The sequence below is a fragment of the Centropristis striata genome, chromosome 5 (assembly GCF_030273125.1).
Source record: "Centropristis striata isolate RG_2023a ecotype Rhode Island chromosome 5, C.striata_1.0, whole genome shotgun sequence".
Taxonomy (NCBI): domain Eukaryota; kingdom Metazoa; phylum Chordata; class Actinopteri; order Perciformes; family Serranidae; genus Centropristis; species Centropristis striata.
The window spans coordinates 38,905,470-38,924,285 of record NC_081521.1 but is presented as its reverse complement, the minus strand read 5'-3'; the positions used below and the strand labels follow the sequence as shown (position 1 = coordinate 38,924,285).

The 18,816-nt window shown below is 39.0% G+C and overlaps 1 protein-coding gene across 1 annotated transcript in view; it reads left to right on the top strand.

Moving 5' to 3' along the window:
- Positions 1-1,498: 1,498 nt before the first annotated feature.
- Positions 1,499-18,816, top strand: part of LOC131971402 (adenylate cyclase type 6-like) — a 62,856-nt gene continuing 45,538 nt past the window's right edge. Inside the window, exons 1-3 of the mRNA XM_059332830.1 lie at positions 1,499-1,641; positions 4,979-5,243; positions 5,905-6,841. Coding sequence (XP_059188813.1) covers positions 5,224-5,243; positions 5,905-6,841 — 957 coding nt within the window. The 5' untranslated portion in view covers positions 1,499-1,641; positions 4,979-5,223. The remainder of the gene's footprint in view (positions 1,642-4,978; positions 5,244-5,904; positions 6,842-18,816) is intronic.

Here is an 18,816-nt window from a genome sequence, read left to right as displayed (position 1 = left end):
ACTGTAAACATATTCAAAATTGCAGTTTCATCATATCTGGTTAAGTGCACAGTACTATATGTGGCCCTGTGGTAGTATTGATGAAAAATTGTGGCCCCCTCCAGCATTTAAGTTGCCCATCCCTGGTCCAAGGCATATCAATGTATGGTGAAGTGTGTTTTTTAAATTCCAGATTTCAGTAAGCAGTTTTTCATGTTTCCTATGTTTATGCTAAAATATGCTAAGCTAAGCAGCTGCTGGCTAGTGCGTCGTATTAAATGAACAGACATGAAAGTACTGATCTCTTTATTTAGCTGTTTCTTTAAGTGATTACTAAAATTGTGATAATAATAATAATAATAAACTTTATTTGTATAGCACTTTTCTTAACAAAGTTACAAAGTGCTTTACAGGCAAGAAATAAAAACATAGTGGAAGACAGAAAAAAAAAATTACAATAAAACAACAAAGCAAAGTAAAGTGCAATGCAGACAAGTTGGAATCACAAATGACAAAACATAGAAAGTGGCACGAGCTGGGTGAGAAAACAACAACCAAGAGATTAAGTCATGGGTCTCAAACTCGCGGCCCGCGGGCCAATTGCGGCCCTCGTGACGATATTTTGTGGCCCCAACCTTGATATGAAAGTTTAATGTGAGTTTTACATGAATGGCACTTTACCATGTTATGTGTGGAAGGTCCCTTTAATTACCTTTTTTGGTAATTCTGTGTCTTGTTTTGGTAATTTTGTGTTTTTTTTTTAATAATGTGTCTTTTTTTTTGGTAATTTTGTGTCTTTTTTAATAATTGTGTATCTTTTTTGGTAATTCTGTATCTTTTTTTGGTCATTTTGTGTCTTTTTTTTAGTAATTTTGTGTCTTTTTTTATAATTTTGTGTCTTTTTTAATAATTTTGTGTCTTTTTTAATAACGTTGTGTCTTTTTTTGGTAATACTTTGTCTTTTTTGGTAATTCTATATCTTTTTTTTGGTAATTTTGTGTCTTTTTTGGCCATTTTGTGTCTTTGTTAAGTAATTTTGGGTGTTTTTTTAATAATTGTGTATCTTTTTTGGTAATTCTGTATCTTTTTTTGGTCATTTTGTGTCTTTTTTTATAATTTTGTGTCTTTTTTAATAACGTTGTGCCTTTTTTTGGTAATACTTTGTCTTTTTTGGTAATTCTATATCTTTTTTTTGGTAATTTTGTGTCTTTTTTGGCCATTTTGTGTCTTTGTTAAGTAATTTTGGGTGTTTTTTTTGCTCATTTTGATACTGCCTCCAGCGGCCCCCAGGTAATTTGAGTTTGAGACCATTGGATTAAGTAGATAAAAAGGCTTTACGATAAAAGAAAGTTTTCAGTAGGGATTTAAAAGAGGTTGTACGGGTTTTACTTTGAAAAACGAAAACCGGATGTGTGATGTTTGTATTTTCCCCTTCTTGACAGCGGTGCTTGGAGCCGAGAGGGTCAGGGGGAGGAGAGGAAAGGGAGTGGAGCGAGAAGACGACAGGAGGAGATCCACCACAGGGTGACCAATTTAACCGGACCATCCTCGGACAGCTGGGCTACAAATGGTCCTCCACCCTGGCCGCTCCGACCCACAACCACGCCGAATCGGATTGTCTGCAGCGGTCCTGTCGGGGAATAGAAACAGAAGATGATCACGGTGAGTCCGTCTTTCTGGCTGTAAGTGCTGCTGCACACTGCAGGCCGACATATATAATATATGTTCTCCTGTCACACAAACGTCTCAAACGCTGTTGCACTGGACCGTGGACGCCTCTGCCACTTCACTGTCAATACACCATGTCTGCCGGAGAGAATGACATAGCTGGCAACAGTTGCTGTAAGGCCTCCGCTTCACACTGGTGGTGGTGGTGGTGGCAAAGGATACACGGTCAGTACATGTTTCCACTGGCGGCCAATAACATTTCTGTTGTGGAAAAAGGATAAGCTGCATCATTGTGCTTCTTATTCCAGCTGACAGGTCTGAGGGCTTCATTCAGAGGCGTTCAGGGGCTGGAGCCTCTTGCAGGTCGCATCTGATGGTCATAATGATTCACATCATCCGCAGATCATTTTTCATAACATAACTTTAAACTTAAACACCTCCATGCATACCCTACATACCACTATGCAATTACATGGGGTGTCTAAATGATGGCTTTTAGAACATTATTTACCATCCATCAACTGCCTGATGCTGAGGAATGTGCAGCAGCAATAACATGTTTATATCGGTTTATTTACCCAAGACTCGTGTTTGTCAATACACTTATCCTGCGAGCTATTGTCTTTGCTGCAGGCTGAATGACATTTGCATAAAAATATATCGCTGCTGAAGCGTTGGTAGTGTCTTAACTTGGGCTACCGGACTCAACGGAATGGTTTTATGGTCCCCGCTATGGTTGTCACATAGGCCATGGTGTTATGTAACAAGAAGCCTACGCTGTTTGAATGCGGGCCCTCACACACGGCCTGCCCGTGCATGGCATTTATACACCGGATCGCAAACATATCATCCGCACATGATCAAAGAAATGGAAAAAATGCCCATTCAACGCGTTGCATACCTTTGATTTACTCTAATTGGTTGATCTATTTTCGCATCTGCATCATCTGGATGATAACTGGGCCACAGAGCGGGAGAGAGAGAGAGATATGCATGCACAGCTCCGGACTTGTCTAACTGGAACAAGCCCACAATGAATGACTTTATGCTCGCTGTTTGTGGCTGTAACGCCAGTGTATAGCGGCTGTCCGGTTGAAATGTCCCCTAGGAATAGTCAGTCACCCCCGCCTTCCCTTCTCCGCTTCCCCTCCCCTCTCCTCTCCTCTCCTAACGCTAGTGGGGGAAACCGGAGAGTACAGCCAAGCACCATGCAAACACACAAACACACACACACACACACACACACACACACACACCAAGCGACTGGCAACACCGCGACGTTTGCAAATGGGTACAAGCTGGTCGACCTTGTGCAGGGGAGTGAGGGACGCAGCCGGGGAGGAGGAGGTGGTGAAGGTGGGAGGAGAGGAGAGGGGAGGTGTGTGTGTGTGTGTGTGTGTGCGTGCGTGTGTGTGTGTGTGTGTGTGTAGTTCTCCTTGAATCTAGTCGATCCGCTGCCAGGGAAAGAGGGATACGGCTTGGACGGATACGTGCCAGAGAAGGCGCATGCAGGCAAGGCAAGATAGAGGAAATGCTATTTTTGCTTCAACAACGCAGCATGCCTCTCCGGCGAAAATGCCGGTCGAGGAGGCGGCTGCAGCAGTAGCGACGGCGACGGCTGCGTTGCGTTTGCGTGTCTCTCTGCACTGTGTGGAGCTCAGGGCGTCTAAAGGCCTAGTAAGATCAGCTGGTAGCAGTTGCCGAAGCATATGTGGACGTTTAATTCAATTAGGACAACAACGACCATACTATTATTATATCAACTCCTATTATAAAAATGCTTTGACATTATTATAGTCATTTTGGAGATAATAGAATACCATAAAATGTCACGAGGTCAGCATAAACCTGCAATTCAATATTAAAAAAATGCCCATTTTAGGTCCCTAGAGTCCATTCAGGGAATATTTTAGCTATTTTCTGTCAGGACTGTAACCACAACCACAGCTTCATAAATGAGATGCACCAATTGACTTTTTCCTCTCCTGATACAATACTTGAACTCAGGTCATCTGTCAATACCAATTCCCAATCCGATACCAGTACTCTTTTGTCAAAGTACTCTTTATGCCTTGGTCTGTCGAATTCATTGGGATCATCTAATTTGAGGTAACATGAAGGCAGTCGTGGCTGTGGTGCTAAAAACTGAGTCAGCAGCCCACCACCACCAAATAAATGTAACTGAAAATAGAAACACATGTAAAAATGTATTTAATGTGCATCATTGTCTTGTCAATACTCAGTCCACTCAATACACAAATGAATGCCAAACATTCAAAGATGCCCAGCCCACATAGGCTTACAGGATGCTACTTACTGTACATATACAGTGGCAAGAGATAACAAGCAACATCCATAAAACATTAGATATAAACTTTCAGACACTAATGGCATGTTTTTCCAAAACTGAACTAAGTCAAACATTGTGTATTTATACAGACAGGCATGTCCAGATTTTTTAGATCATGACAAATCGATAGTATAATATAAAACTTATATTATTCACAAGTTAGACTTTCTGTCCTACTCACATGGTATCTGTACATATAGATTTCATCCAGACTGGTTCAGTTACATCTTTGTGATATATGTATGCTATATAATGCTAAAAGGGAAGTAGCTTGATTTTCTAGTAATTTCTAAACAACTTTTGGTTTGATGCTGCAGGGCTCACAGATCCTGGCATGCTGTGTCTCCCATTACTGTCTCGATATTTGTCTTGACAGTGTCCTGTTTTCCAGTGGCATTTATCTGTATTTATTACTCGTCTTTTATCATCGATTGTGATAATAAACAGAGCACAAAGGAGTCGCTCTTTATCTTCAGCCCAACTGACTCCAAAATGCTGTTCTGTTTATACCAGAGGGTGTGTTTTTATAAGGGGGTCAAATCGAGCAAGTTCTGGTTCACCTTAAAAAACCCAAGCCTTCAAGCTATTTTGGGTCCCATCCTCCCCCTCCCTTCCATCCTCCCCCGTAGTTTTGGAAGTAGCTTGTTCTTTCTGCTGTTAATCTGTCTGTTTTTATGAGACAAAATCTCAAATGTGTCCGGTTATCCAGGAAATGGGATTCATGTGCATTTAGAGGACAACGATCCAATTTTATTGTGTTTCCTAAGAAGCTATTGAAGGCTAAAAGCGTGTCAGGCCTGTTTGTTATTATGAGAATTAGCTTCAACGACAGATTGGACAAATCATCCACATTGCTATCATGATCTGATGTTTCTCACATAATCTACTCACTGTTTTAAATTGTGTCACAACACCGTTATAGATCTGTCTGTGCTAAAGGTTTAATACATTCTACTGTTTTTGTTTCATTTTGCCTTTTAGGCCCAGCAGAAGCCGTGGAGATAGGCCTGGAAGCAGAGTCTTCTTATTAATCTTGGTCTCTAATCTACTGGCCCTGGCACAAACATCTGGAGCTCCGTGAAGCGACTGGTGCACCTGTTGACCCCGTCCAGTCAGTCCCACCCTGCGGCCCTGCAGTGTGGCCTCAACAAACCCCTCCTCACTACTTCAAAATTTTGTCCACGGGGATAAATGAGTGAACCGGCTGCAAGGGAAAGGGCTGGGACATGTACCAGAACCCCAACAGGTAAATTAAGTCCCACAGGTGGACAGAAGAGGAAACGGTCCTCCCACATGTTTTCAGTGCTGTAGCCTTATTTATTATTATTATTATTATTATTACTATTATTATTATATATTATTTATATTATATTACTTTACTTGTAATTACTCTATTTATATTTTTTCATTTTACTTTTATATTGTTTATTATCTACTATTACATATTATATATATATTATATACTGTACTATTATTATTATTATATACCGTCTAGTCACTATAGCATTGTTGCCATCATATCACCAGTTTAATTATTACCATCATCTTTCCAACCATCCTACCAACTGATGATGTTCTTTTTTAACTTCTTAAGTGTCCTTGTTCTATTCTGTGTTTTTTTCTGTTGTTTTTATTTATGCTACCTCAGTATTTTATTCTATTGTATTTTATTGTACTTGAATACCGGACTGCTGTGACAACCGAATTTCCCTTCGGGGATGAATAAAGTAATCTATCTATCTATCTATCCATCTATCCACCTATCTATCTATCTATCTATCTATCTATCTATCTATCTATCTATCTATCTATCTATCTATCTATCTATCTATCTATCTATCTATCTATCTATCTATCTATCTATTGGAGCTGTTTGATACTGAACGTGTCTTTCTCTGATCACACAGAATGTCCTGGTTCAGTGGTTTCCTAGTCGCCAGAGTGGACGACCGCAAGACTGCGTGGGGGGAGCGCAATGGCAAGAAGTCCAAACGGAAGGGCTCATCTCTCTGCAACCCGCGTTACATGAGCTGTCTGCGGGACCCAGATGCTATGGAGCCCCCCTCTGGAGCCCCCCTCCATCAGCACCTTCGCGGAGGGGTGGCAGGGGCCATGGGAGGCGGGGGCAACTTCGGCGTCCGTTGCGGATGGCAGGAGGACCACTACGGCAAACGGGGAGGGGCTCCCGGAGAAGGGGTCGGCCTGAAATCGGTCGACTTGGGCTTTGAGGACGGGGATTTGAAAGGGAGGAAAGGGGGATGTAACGGAGGAAGCGGGGACATGGGCGACGACGGTCCCAACGGCGCAGCGGGGGTGGTGACGGCTGCGGACTGCTGGCTCAGGGTGGTGCGGGTGTTCCAGTCAAAAAAATTCCAGTCCCGCAAACTGGAGCGCCTATACCAGCGTTACTTCTTCAGGCTGAACCAGAGCTCCTTGACCATGCTCATGGGGGTCCTTGTGATCGTGTGCGGCATCATGCTGACCTTCCACTGTGTCCACGCCGCCCCTCACGTGGCCTATTCATCAGCTCTGTCGGTAGCGATGGCGCTCTTCATGGCTCTTATGGTAGTGTGCAACCGCAACGGCTTCCACCAGGACTACATGTGGATGGTCAGTTACCTGGTGATCGGAGTCTTGCTGTCCGTGCAGGTGTTAGGGGTGCTCATGGTGGCGCCCCGGAGCGCCTCAGAAGGCATCTGGTGGTCTGTGTTCTTCATCTACATCATCTACACGCTGCTGCCTGTCAGGATGAGAGCGGCGGTGCTGAGTGGAGCAGTGCTGTCCATCATACACGTGGTCACCACCTGGCAGATCAATCAGGAAGACCCGTTCCTCTGGAAACAGGTAAGAGAGACTTGATGTCTGACTGTTTGACTGTTAACTGGTTGACCTGAACTGACTCTTTTTTTTTTTGAAAATGATATTTATTGGGTTTTTAGAATTAACGTGACACATACATTAATGAGGGTTTCCATGCCCACATTCTTAGATAAAGACAAAACAAAACAGACAAGACAAATTACCACTAAAACAAAGAACAAAACAAAGTAAAACAAAAAACCAATAGATACAAAAATAATAATATTAACCCCTTAACGCCTGCTGTCGCAAATATGCGACAAACCGTTTGACTCAGTCAACCAGCCGAGATAGCGTCTGCATTCCCCCAATGCCGGTTAGTGCATATTCGTGCATATTTATATAAATAAACGAGGGTGAATAAATAAAACATTGTTTTTTCACTGTTATATTACTGTGTTATTGTTATCCTATTATTGACCATTATGCCTGCTGTAGCAAATTTGCAACATACCAAAATTTCTATTTATTTTTTGTGCAAAAGTGAAATTAATAATCTCAACATTATTTACCATCTACTTAAAGGCAAAAACACACATAAAACATTTTTTTATATACAGCTATATAAATTCAGGCGTTAAGGGGATAATAATAATAAAAATTACAACCCTGTATTTCCTATGTAGCTGCTGTGTTGAATATTACATTTTCTTTATGCACACATATACACTTCATTGTCCTTTTCAAGTGTTCAACATCTTGATCGGTGACTTTCAAGATATTCAATAAATTGTCCCCATAACTTAAAAAAGCTCTGTATTTTTAGGTTTTTTTTTTTAGGTCATAGGTTAACTTCTCCATGGCTAGAACATTGGAAAGACTGTTAAATCAATGTTTAACTGTGGGAGATTCAGTGCTCTTCCAGGAAGTTGCTATACAGTGTTTAGCCTGAAGTGACAAAATGCACAAAATGACAATCTTTTTATTACCTGAACTGACTCTGATGGTGAATACTAAGAACACAGGAAAAATAAAAAAAGACAAGGGGGGCATACTCTTCCCACTATGTGTCGTAGTCTCCAAACAAACAAACAAACAAACAAAATACAGTGTATTGTTTCACTGTGGCTGAAAAAGGGTTGAGCTGAAATGATTAGTCAGTTAGTTTATTCACCCATGGACATAAATTGAATCTGCAACTATTTCAATCAAGACCTTTCAAACAAAAATGCAAGATTGCTTGCTGTAATCTTCTCAGTTGCTGCTTTGTCAGACAAAACAGAGTTTACGTTGGGTTTCGTTACATTTTGATGGACATTTTTCACCATTTTCTGACAATCAGATCAAACGGTTAATTGATTAGACGTGAAAGTAATCGATAGATTCCTCTGGGGATCAATAAAGGCTTTCTGATTCTAATAATAATAATAATAGTGAAATGTAGCTTTGGAAAAAAAAGTTCAGAATTAAAAACATTGAGGTTAAAGTACACTGTAAAAACAAACCTGTTGTTTTTACGGTAAAAAACTGGCAGCTGTGGTTGCCAGAACTTTACCGTAATAAATACGGTGCAACTTTTTGTAATATTACGGTAAAATTGTATTAGCACTGTTGATTTCCCGTTTAAGATTGCCATTTTAATCCATATTTTAGCGTAAAAATAAAAACTTTTTCCATCAAAAGAAATGCTGCTCTGCCATATAATTGACAAGAAAAAATTTATAAATGCCAGATTTTACCATTAAATATTACAGTATATTTCTGTTAGAGATATGGTGTTTAGTACATTTAACAGTGAAAAAAAGTATTTTTTACAAAAAATAAATGCAAAAATGACGGCTTGTATATATATTACAATATAGTTTTTGTACGACAAACATGGTGCCAGTGTATTTTACAGTGGAGTACTGTATTTTTTTTTTAAATGTAAAAAATACTGTTTTGGCTGATATATACATATATACAACCCATTTATCATTTTACGGTCTTTTACTGTCATGTTTTAGCAGTTTTTCACCGTAAAATCTACAGACATTTTTTTACAGTGTAGTTAATAAGTGATTAAATACATCAGGCAACTGAAAATTGTGATATATAGTGTTATCACTGTCGTCGGACTAAACTGGACACTTTGTCACGCAGCTATGTGTCCGCTGGCTTTTAAAATGTCTTCTGTGTCATGATGTTTATGATAGGGTGGTGTTATACTGTGTGAACAGAGAATGCATGGTATGTATTGCTCTACTGTGCCTTGTCACTATGTTGTATCGGCGTATTTACATGTATTCTGGGGCCTATGGGGTCTTTCTGTACAGTGTGTTGTTTGTGCGTCATGCCAAGGACCTCGGGGCTCGCTGAAGGTCAGTGGGCTGAATGAAGCGCCCGGCTCGACGGCTCGTTGTGTGAGAGTGTGTGCTGTTGTGTGACAGTGGGAGAATACCATGATATAAAGCAGTATCACTCAGGTCTCTGTGCTCTCACACACAAGGGACGCTTTGTATTTTTTCTCCAAGGGTGGGGTGACGACGAGGGTGAGGCCGACCGGGGGTCGGTGGCTACGGTGGCTGCTCGCTTCTTTCTGTACAGACGTAGCTGTTTTACAACTCTTGTCTCCTTGGGGGACGCTTATGGAGAACATAATGCGAATGCCATAACATGAAAACAATAGGGGGATATAGCTCTTAATGATGACTCTAACATTACTGTAAGGCAGCTATTCTCAACCTTGGGGTCGGGAGATGATTTCTGGGGGTCGCCAAATCATTTTGGAAGTCAGCTCTGTCTCCACTGTGTTAAAGTGTTCATGTTTTTTAGTCTTTTTTTGTCATTTTGTGGGTTTTTTGGTCATTTTGTGTCTTTTTTTTGTCAATTTGTGTCTTTTTTTAGTCAATTTGTGTCTTTTTGGTCATTTTGTTTCTTTTTTTTGGGCCATTTTGGTCATTTTGTGTCTTTTTTTGGTCAATTTGACTCATTTTTTGCTTAATTTCATGTAATTTTTTGGTCATTTTGTGTCTTTTTATGATCATTTTGTGGTCAATTTGATTCTTTAGGGGTAATGTTGTGTCTTTTCTGACAAATCCCAAAGTAGCAAGTTATTACATTACAAAAAATATATATAAATGCACAGACAGAGATGTTTTAGTTGTTGTCTGTTTCATTATTTGTCCAAAATTCGTCGTATCAACTGAGTTTGTATGATCTGAAGTGTGCGTGTGAGATTGTGTTCAGTGAGTGGGGGGTCGCGGACAACATGCATGTTAAATTGGGGGTCGCGACTCAAAAAGTTTGAGAACTACTGATGTAAGGTATGCATTGAGTAACATATATCCTCTCACATGTTGTCTGGACAACAACAGCCCAAACAAATGACTTGAAGGAACAATATGTAGTCTTCTGCCGCTAGGGGTCCATCAACCAAAACAATAACAAAAGTAGTTCGCCATCATGGTAGTTGTTGTTTTTACCACCGTTGCCATCATTGCAGTCAGCTTCTCTTGGTTAGGATTCCCTCAGTATTTCAGAATCAGAATCAGAATCAGAATCACTTTTATTGTCACTGTACCTGGGTACAATGAGATTAATAAACGCCATCAAGTCAGTGCGAGGGACAATGTCTCAGAAATAATAATAATAATATACAAATAATATACAAACAGACATAAGGTGCACACTTTGAATTGCATTAGTGAAAAAAAATAAATATGGTCCATATACATGTGAGATATTGCACTTATCTTTCAAGGGATTTTTTTTTCTCCAGAAATTCAATTATCCACCTTCTCCTCCTCTCCTCCACTGAATAAAATAGCTTCATGTTAAAAATCAGTGTTTCTTTGACACTTTTCAGCAGACGCATATGCTGCTAACATTTGCTCAGCTTATTTCTTCTGTAACTTCAGATCCAGGCGTTTGATAACTCAAATCTTTCATCCTTTTTAAAACAAATTAAATAGGACCAAGATCTAAAAGATGTATCGTGACATTTCGGCTCAAAACTGGATAAAAAGTACATTTATGACAGCTTTTCTGGTAGACAACCACAATGCTGACACATGCGCAAAGGAGATGTGACACTGTTGACAAGCAACTAAATGAAAAAACGGATGCTACCTTAATTAAAATGACAGATTTCTCTGCATTTGAAAGTTGCTGTATGTAATGTAATGTAATTGCTGGAAACATTTTTTTTTATTTTATCTTTATTGAGGCCAACAGGTTACATACAACATAGGATATTTTCCCTTCTTAAAAAACAAACATAATTTCTCTTATATGTACAGGTTCCTGATACATAGGATAAGCAAAGAAAGGAAAAGAAAACTAAATCATAGAAAAGATAACCATCAGAATTTTCATTCTGTATCCATAGATATACATCGACACCAGTTTTCTTCCCAGGCCCAATTTTTTAAACATTTTTATGTATTAACATTATGAACAGTTCGAACATAAGAGGGAGTTTCACTTGCTGGAAACATTTAAGACAATGTAAGTCTACAACTCAACGAAATATATAACATATATTTAGACATTTTTAGACATTTTAATGCAGAATAGTTACACATCATACCTTTAAATCACTGTTTGTAATATTGTAATTGTTTATTATGAATAATTACAGACGTAGAGTGCTTGGTTAGGGATTCGTGGGAACGCAGTAACCACTGTGTGCTCTGTAACATCATGATATACAACAGTACAATCCATCACAGGCTCCAACATTGTTTGCCGTCATTAAGTGAATGAATGTCATGAGATAGCTGCTGCCCGGCGATGCTGTTTATTCCTAAGGTCGCCCGTGTACTATATGTGACACGGTAAAACAGTATCATCAATCACTGCTTCACGCTTGTGTGCAAGTATTTCCTCTTTCTCCAATAACTCATTAACCTCACTGGGTTTCTGTTGGTCTCGATGGGTACAGATATATTTAGATAATGATAACGTTGTGTATGAAGAATGATCTGAATGCAGATCCTCTTCTCCGTCTTTTCATTGCCAACTTCTGTCAGCTGGCACTGCAGATTCAAACAGGGAGTTGAGAAGGAATCTGTGCAGTTGAGTTGGTTTTCTACTCTATTATGAGTGCAAGTTGATTTCTAAAAAAATGTAGAGTAGCTGGTCAAACCAGCGTCCATGGAGTAAATTATGTTCGTTATATCAGACTGTATTTTTATGAGATGAGTGAATTGCTGAGTTAAATCAAAAATATTTTCCTATTTATTTCAAACTCCTAGGCATTTCTGCTCTAAATGTTTATGAACTGAGATGTGAGGATCAAACTCAAACTCCTAAATATAGAAATATCAACAGAACGCGTGTTCAGAAAGCATGGACACATCTTCACCCAACTTACTTGCCTCAGAAACAAGATCAGGGGTCAATGTCAGTGTTGTCCCTGATCACCATATCTGGGTCAGCGGCTCTGTGGCGACCTCAAAGCCACTGAACAGAAATGCATTATAAATGCTTTAAGGAGCTGAATAACAACCTCATGTGGAGCATGTCCTACTTGAAAGCAAGGGTTTTTTTTCTTCTCTGACATTATTTCAATTGTTTAAAGTGGAGGTTTGCTTGCAAAAAGTGATGTTGCAAATGTTTGCTTATGTTGCCTGGTCACTGTTGATTAAAGCAGCTATTCTCAACCTTGGGGTCGGGACCCCAATTGGGGTCGCCAGATGATTTCTGGGGGTCGCCAAATCATTTTGGAAGTCAGCTCTGTCTCCACTGTGTTAAGGTGTTCATGTGTTAATGTGTTTTAGTCTTTTTGGTCAGTTTGTGTCTTTTTTGGTCATTTTGTGTCTTTTTTTGATCATTTTTTTTCTTTTTTGGGTCATTTTGTGTCTTTTTGGTCATTTTGTGTCTTTTCTGGTCATTTTGTGTCTTTTTTTGTTCATTTTGTGTCTTTTTTGATCATTCTGTGGTCAATTTGTGTCTTTTTTGGTCATTTTGTTTCTTTTTTTGGGTGATCTGAACTGTGCGTGTGAGATTGTGTTCAGTGAGTGGGGGTCACGGACAATATGCATGTTAAATTGGGGGTCGCGACTCAAAAAGGTTGAGAACTACTGCTTTAAAGCACACCCCTAATGGAGCAGCTTAAATGAATATGTTAAAAGTTTATTTGCAAACTTTACTTTTTGGCTGTTGTTTATGTAGTCCACCGTGATATCATTGGAAAACATATAGAAGGATATTTTTAAGGACATTTCACATGTCAAGTCTACATTTTAAGTGTTTTGCATCTCATGCCCTGTTAATGCCCCGTTCTCCAGCCAAACTCACAACATGGATTCAATTCAATTCAATTCAATTCAACTTTATTTATAGAGCGCATTTCATGCACAAGGCAGACTCAATGTGCTTGACAATGTATACACATAATTACAGTTAAAAAAAACAAGCAACAAAAAACGCAGAAAAATCAAACAAAAATCGATTACAAATTAATTGAAGAGTGCAGGTAGACAAGCTATTCCATATTCACCACATATACACTTACTTACTCACACATGTGCACCCACTCCCACAACCACACATGCACAAAATTCAACCAAATGCTGTAGAGAAAAGATAGGTTTTTAATCTGTTTTTAAAAATGGCTACTGATGTGGCAAGTACTGATGTGGATGCTTTTAAGTGCACTTGGGTAGCTCTAAATGTCAAACTTTCTAGCTTTGTGGGGTTTTTTTGTGACCAATACGGTTCTATTTATTATGTTATCTTTAAAGAATTCAAATGATAAAGTGTGTTGTTACATTCTAACTAAATCTGTTTAATTAGAATTATGGTTGTTACGATACTAAAATTTTCAACTCGATACCGATACTCAGGGAAATATTCGATACTCGATACCATTTTTCGATACCACAAGGATAAAAACAAAGGCCCCAAAATTTAACTGAAATATTTTTATTAACAAGAAAAATGCAACATGTAAAAATTAACAGAACCACAGGTTAAATATCTATAATAAAAACTTGTGCAAAAAGGAACTGCAACTATGATAACAAGTTTCAGATACTCGATACTTTTGAAAATGAGTATCGTATCCGGATACAACGTTTTAGTATAGATACTTTTTTGAGTATTGATACTTTTGACAACCCTAATTAGAATGTATATGTAGAATATGTATTAGAAAATATGGTAACACTTTACAATAACCATCATTTATAAATGGTAAATAAACCATTTATAAATGATTAACGTATAGTTTATTAACGTTTAATCATCATTTATAAACAGCCTATAGACCATTTGTAAATAGTAAATAGACCATTTATAAATGGTAAACATATAGTTTGTAAATGTTTAATCATCATTTATAAACAGCCTATAGACCATTTGTAAATAGTCTATTTACCATTTACAAATGGTCTATAGGCTGTTTATAAATGATGATTAAACGTTTATAAACTATATGTTTACCATTTATAAATGGTCTATTTACCATTTATAAATGATGGTTATTGTAAAGTGTTACCGAAAATATTACATCGAGAGAGAGAGAGAGAGAGAGAGAGAGAGAGAGAGACTTACTTTAGATATAATCTGACATTTTGACAGACAAGCTGTCCTGTTTAAGGTAACCTACTAAATTATATTGTCAAAAACACAAAACAAGTGCTTCAAATCAGAGACACGAAAGTCAATAATAAAGTCTTGACACAATGGCTTGAAAGGCCTTTTATCCATTTTTTCCATACACCAGTGATAGATATTCTATTACATATTGGAATGGGATTTTTTTTGTACTTTGAATGTTAATAGAGACTGCCAGAGTGCATAAAAAAAGTATCAAATAGAGCTTGTTGTACAAAAGTAAGTGCCGGGGGCAGATTCCCCGAAAGTCCTCACATCCTTGAAAACGCTCCTGACCTGTGTGGTTCTGCTGCAACTGAATTTGCCTCTTGGCAACGATGAGTTATCGGCCTTTTAATGTTTATTTGTTTTATCTGATAAATAATATTTGTTTGTTTTTTAACAGGCCCTTGCACTTGCAAAAGTGCCCCCTGGGCAAAGCAAGTTGAGTATCCCAGCCATAATGTCTTATTCAAAAACACAAATGAAGCCTAGCCTGTTTCATAAGTAAGTAAGTAAGTAAGTAAACTTTATTTATATAGCACATTTCACAGACAGAAGTCACAAAGTGCTTCACATAGAAATCATAAACATAACATAAAAATGTACATACAAGTTTTAAAAGACCAAACAACAGCAATTTAAACAACCATAACAGTCACAAAACAATTAATCAAAAGCCTGAACAAATAAAAATAACTTTGTTCTAAGAGCTCACTTTCTAATAAGCACCTTATGGCCGTGTTGTGTTTGTATGCTCTGTATTTATTGTCATCTGGATACTGTTGTGTCTTGCTGCAGGAGATCAATGGGGAAGGGACTGGTCTGAAACTGTGCCCACTGTCATTTGTTATTTTGTCCATAACATTTTTCTATATGCTGTACCCACATTCTGTTTGTTTTTTTACTCCTCTTTTTTGTCATGTCTGAGCAGTTCTGTGTGTTTTGTGTTCTGAAAAATGCAATAAAAATATTTAAAAAAAATATTAAAAAAACACAAATGAGAAGATCAAGAAGATCTTCACAAAGAAGAGAAAAAAAAAGGTTACTTTAGAATAAAAAAAATGCATTATCATATTTTCTTGGCCAAAATATACCATAATATAATCACACAAAGCTCTCATTACCCAATTCTGAATTTGATTACTGTATGTTTGCACATGAAATAGTTTTTTTTTTAACGAGTAATAGAATTGTCCTGTGGGACGACAGTAAACTGAGGCTCTGGTACAGATGTAGATGTCATGTTCGTCCATTGAAATTTATTGCCCTTAATCCCCTCAAACCTTTCAAAACACATGCGGTCCATCTGGTTGTGTCCTAAGCTGTATTGCTCTTGGCGTTGGTTGGTGTGTGTGTGTTTTTACAGCTGCATACAGTAGAATCGAGTGCCTGTTCTTAGCTTCAATTCGAGAGTCTTATTATACACACTCACACCATAAACTGCAGTATATTAGTGAATTTAAACCACCTTGTTATACACAGGACTGCTTTCAAAACAAACACCAATCTATCAAAGCTTTAACACGTACAGTAAAAGTGTTTTTGTAATGGAGACGTCCTGCGAGCTTCACTCATGTTTTTGTGTGTTGCTATGTCTGTGATCTTCAGACTCCTCAGCTGAAATCAATTGGCCATAGCAGTACAATGCAAACACATGTGCATGTCCCACCCATCAATACACAAAGCACACACACACCAACCCATGCTTTGTTATGGCTGTCACCTTCCCTTCTAGTCTCTATTGATGTTTGTCAGGATTGCTGCTGTTTGTTTTTCTTTGGGAAGCAACATCTCAAATCTATTGTCCTGCCTGTATGTGTGGGTGTCTATTTGAGTGTGAATACTGACATGTACAGTGTGTGCTTCTGTCCAGGATTAAATCAGAAAAATGTTCCAGTAAAACCCCAAGCATGTTTTATACACGCCATTGTGCAGCTATCCATGCACACTGATCACTACACATATATTTCTCAATGACATTTTTTAACATTTTTATCACTGAAACACCTTGTAACCGCATATTCTTCACCCCGGCGTTATTTGCTTTACGGTCCCTGACAAAAGCTAGAATTGTTGTCTGGATTTTGTTGACACAAGTGCTGTGAGAGGTCAAAGACTGGTTCCTAAAAATACCCAGCTCATGGCGTTTCTGCTAACTGTTGCGTCACATGGGACAGTCTTATCAGAGCCTGCGTCAGAGCAACAGGCAGGTCACTCTAACCCCCTTTTCTCTGCATGGTCCTGCGTTTTCACATACCCTGAAGGCTAATACTGTATATTCACAGATAGCACAATGATTTCTTTATCTTTTTCTGCTGCGCGTTAATGAAGCATAAGCTAATGCATTTTGGGATGGCTCTTTGATCTTTGACCGCAGCAGAGATGGTGGGTTAAGCCCCTAAAAGCACATTAAACAGTTCAAAAGGGAAACCAGGCCTCAATCAAGTGGACTCTGGGTCAGGGGACAGCCAATATGTTTCACAGGTTTCCTTATCATGCTCCTACTAAGTGTTTAAGGTTTGTTTTTTTTAATTCAGTAGATAAGATAACGGAATACAGTTTAAATATTATTGCGCTGCTTTACGTAGTAATATGCTTAATCCACTATGGTTTTACGTCAAACTTTCCAAATGGCTGTTTACTCACTTTTCAAATTTCCAGGATGTTAGAGAAAAAAAAAAGCATTTTAATCAGAGCAAATCTCACACCGTATCAGCAATTCACAGTTTCACAGCAGCTCCTGGTGCTCAAATAACCTTGTGTGCATCGTGCATCACGATAGGAGTACTTTGGATCCCAGTGGAGGAAGTGTCAGCCGTGTGTTGATCACCTGTACAAAGCTGCGGCTATAGAATAAGACACCCAGTATAAGTGAAGGAGTCTGAGGCAGCGGGGCGGTGTGATCGGAGGAGAATCCGATATTCTCCCCACGCAGTCCTTTCCACAGCCTCCTTGATAAATAATTTGTGTGTTTAACGCGGCAGCAGCATTTTAACGAGGATACCTGTCACATGTACACTTTGCTTGTGACCAGGATCCGTGCTGACTGATGGGATCCCACACACACACCACAGCTTTATTTAAAGGCTGCAGATTGATGGCAGTGTATCAACATTTAGGCGCTGATGCACCTGGATGTATGTCACCCCTTGTTGTGCAATTGTTTCTTCATATAAATAGATCTCACTTGTTTGTTACTGCCTGTATTTACTTGTATGAGGATTACAGATTTAACACTCGACACCCATACCACCAACACCACCAATCTGTGGACCAATAGGAGCGCTGGAAAATGAGTTATCAGTTAAGCATCACTTCTGAGTATGATGGGGGAATAAACAGCATTGCTAAGTGTCTCCCTCAGTGCTTGTGTTCAGTTGGTCCAGTGGTTGCCATGGAAACAACTACGACTCAAGCAGCCAGCAGACCCAGTTCAGCCTGCTGGTGTACAGTTTGGTAACCGTTGCTTCAAGTAAAAAAAAAAAAAAAGAAAGAAAAAAAAAAAAAAAATCAGGTCAAAATTGATTTCTGCTGTCCACTTTCTCCTTCTGAGAATCTGAAAGCTCGAGGACCTCGACACTGGAGGGGTCCCAGCTTTCTAGACACACTGCTGTTTGGCTGCCTGGAGAGATTTGTGCTTTGTCTCCCCCCCCCTGTTGTTGGAATGAGACAGTCCATAATTAAACAGGGCGATGACAGAGGAGAGGTCATATGAGTGGAGGTGGTGGGGTCGAGAGAGAGAGAGAGAGAGAGAGAGAGAGAGAGAGAGAGAGAGAGAGAGAGAGAGAGAGAGAGAGAGAGAGAGAGAGAGAGAGAGAGAGAGAGAGAGAGAGAGAGAGAGAGAGAGAGAGAGAGAGAGGATGCACAGGATGTTGTTTGCCAGTTGTGTGGTTCAGGGAAGCTTATCTCTGGTCAGCTCGCTATGACTGTGCATGTCTGCAGCTCCATTGCAGAAAGATACGGACACTTTTAAGAAAGCTTTCTGCTTTGAATAACTGCCCATGTATGGTTTTGTGTTTATAGTTGTGAGTTTCTTTTTTCTGGCACAGATCATTGTTTTTTTTAAGCTAATTGCAACTCCTTTACATTCCTAGAATGTTGACATGACTCCTCTAAGAGACTTTTTATTTAAAGGGATAGTTCATATATTTTTAAAGCTGGGGTTATATGAGGCTCTTATCCATAGTCATTTTATTACCTACAGTAGATGGCGGTCTGCAGTTTGGAGAAGCAGGCAGGAGCAGCGACACGGAAGCTTAGCAATGCATATTTTAGCCAAAATTAATATCAGTGTAGCCTAAATTTTAAATTATTCTCATTACTTTACCTTCCCGATGATGAACTAAAGCCAATATATATGGTGTCTTCCAAGCCAGCAGACAAAAAAAATCATTTACTCTGCAGTACTTTGTCTACCACTGACTTGATCGGTTAGT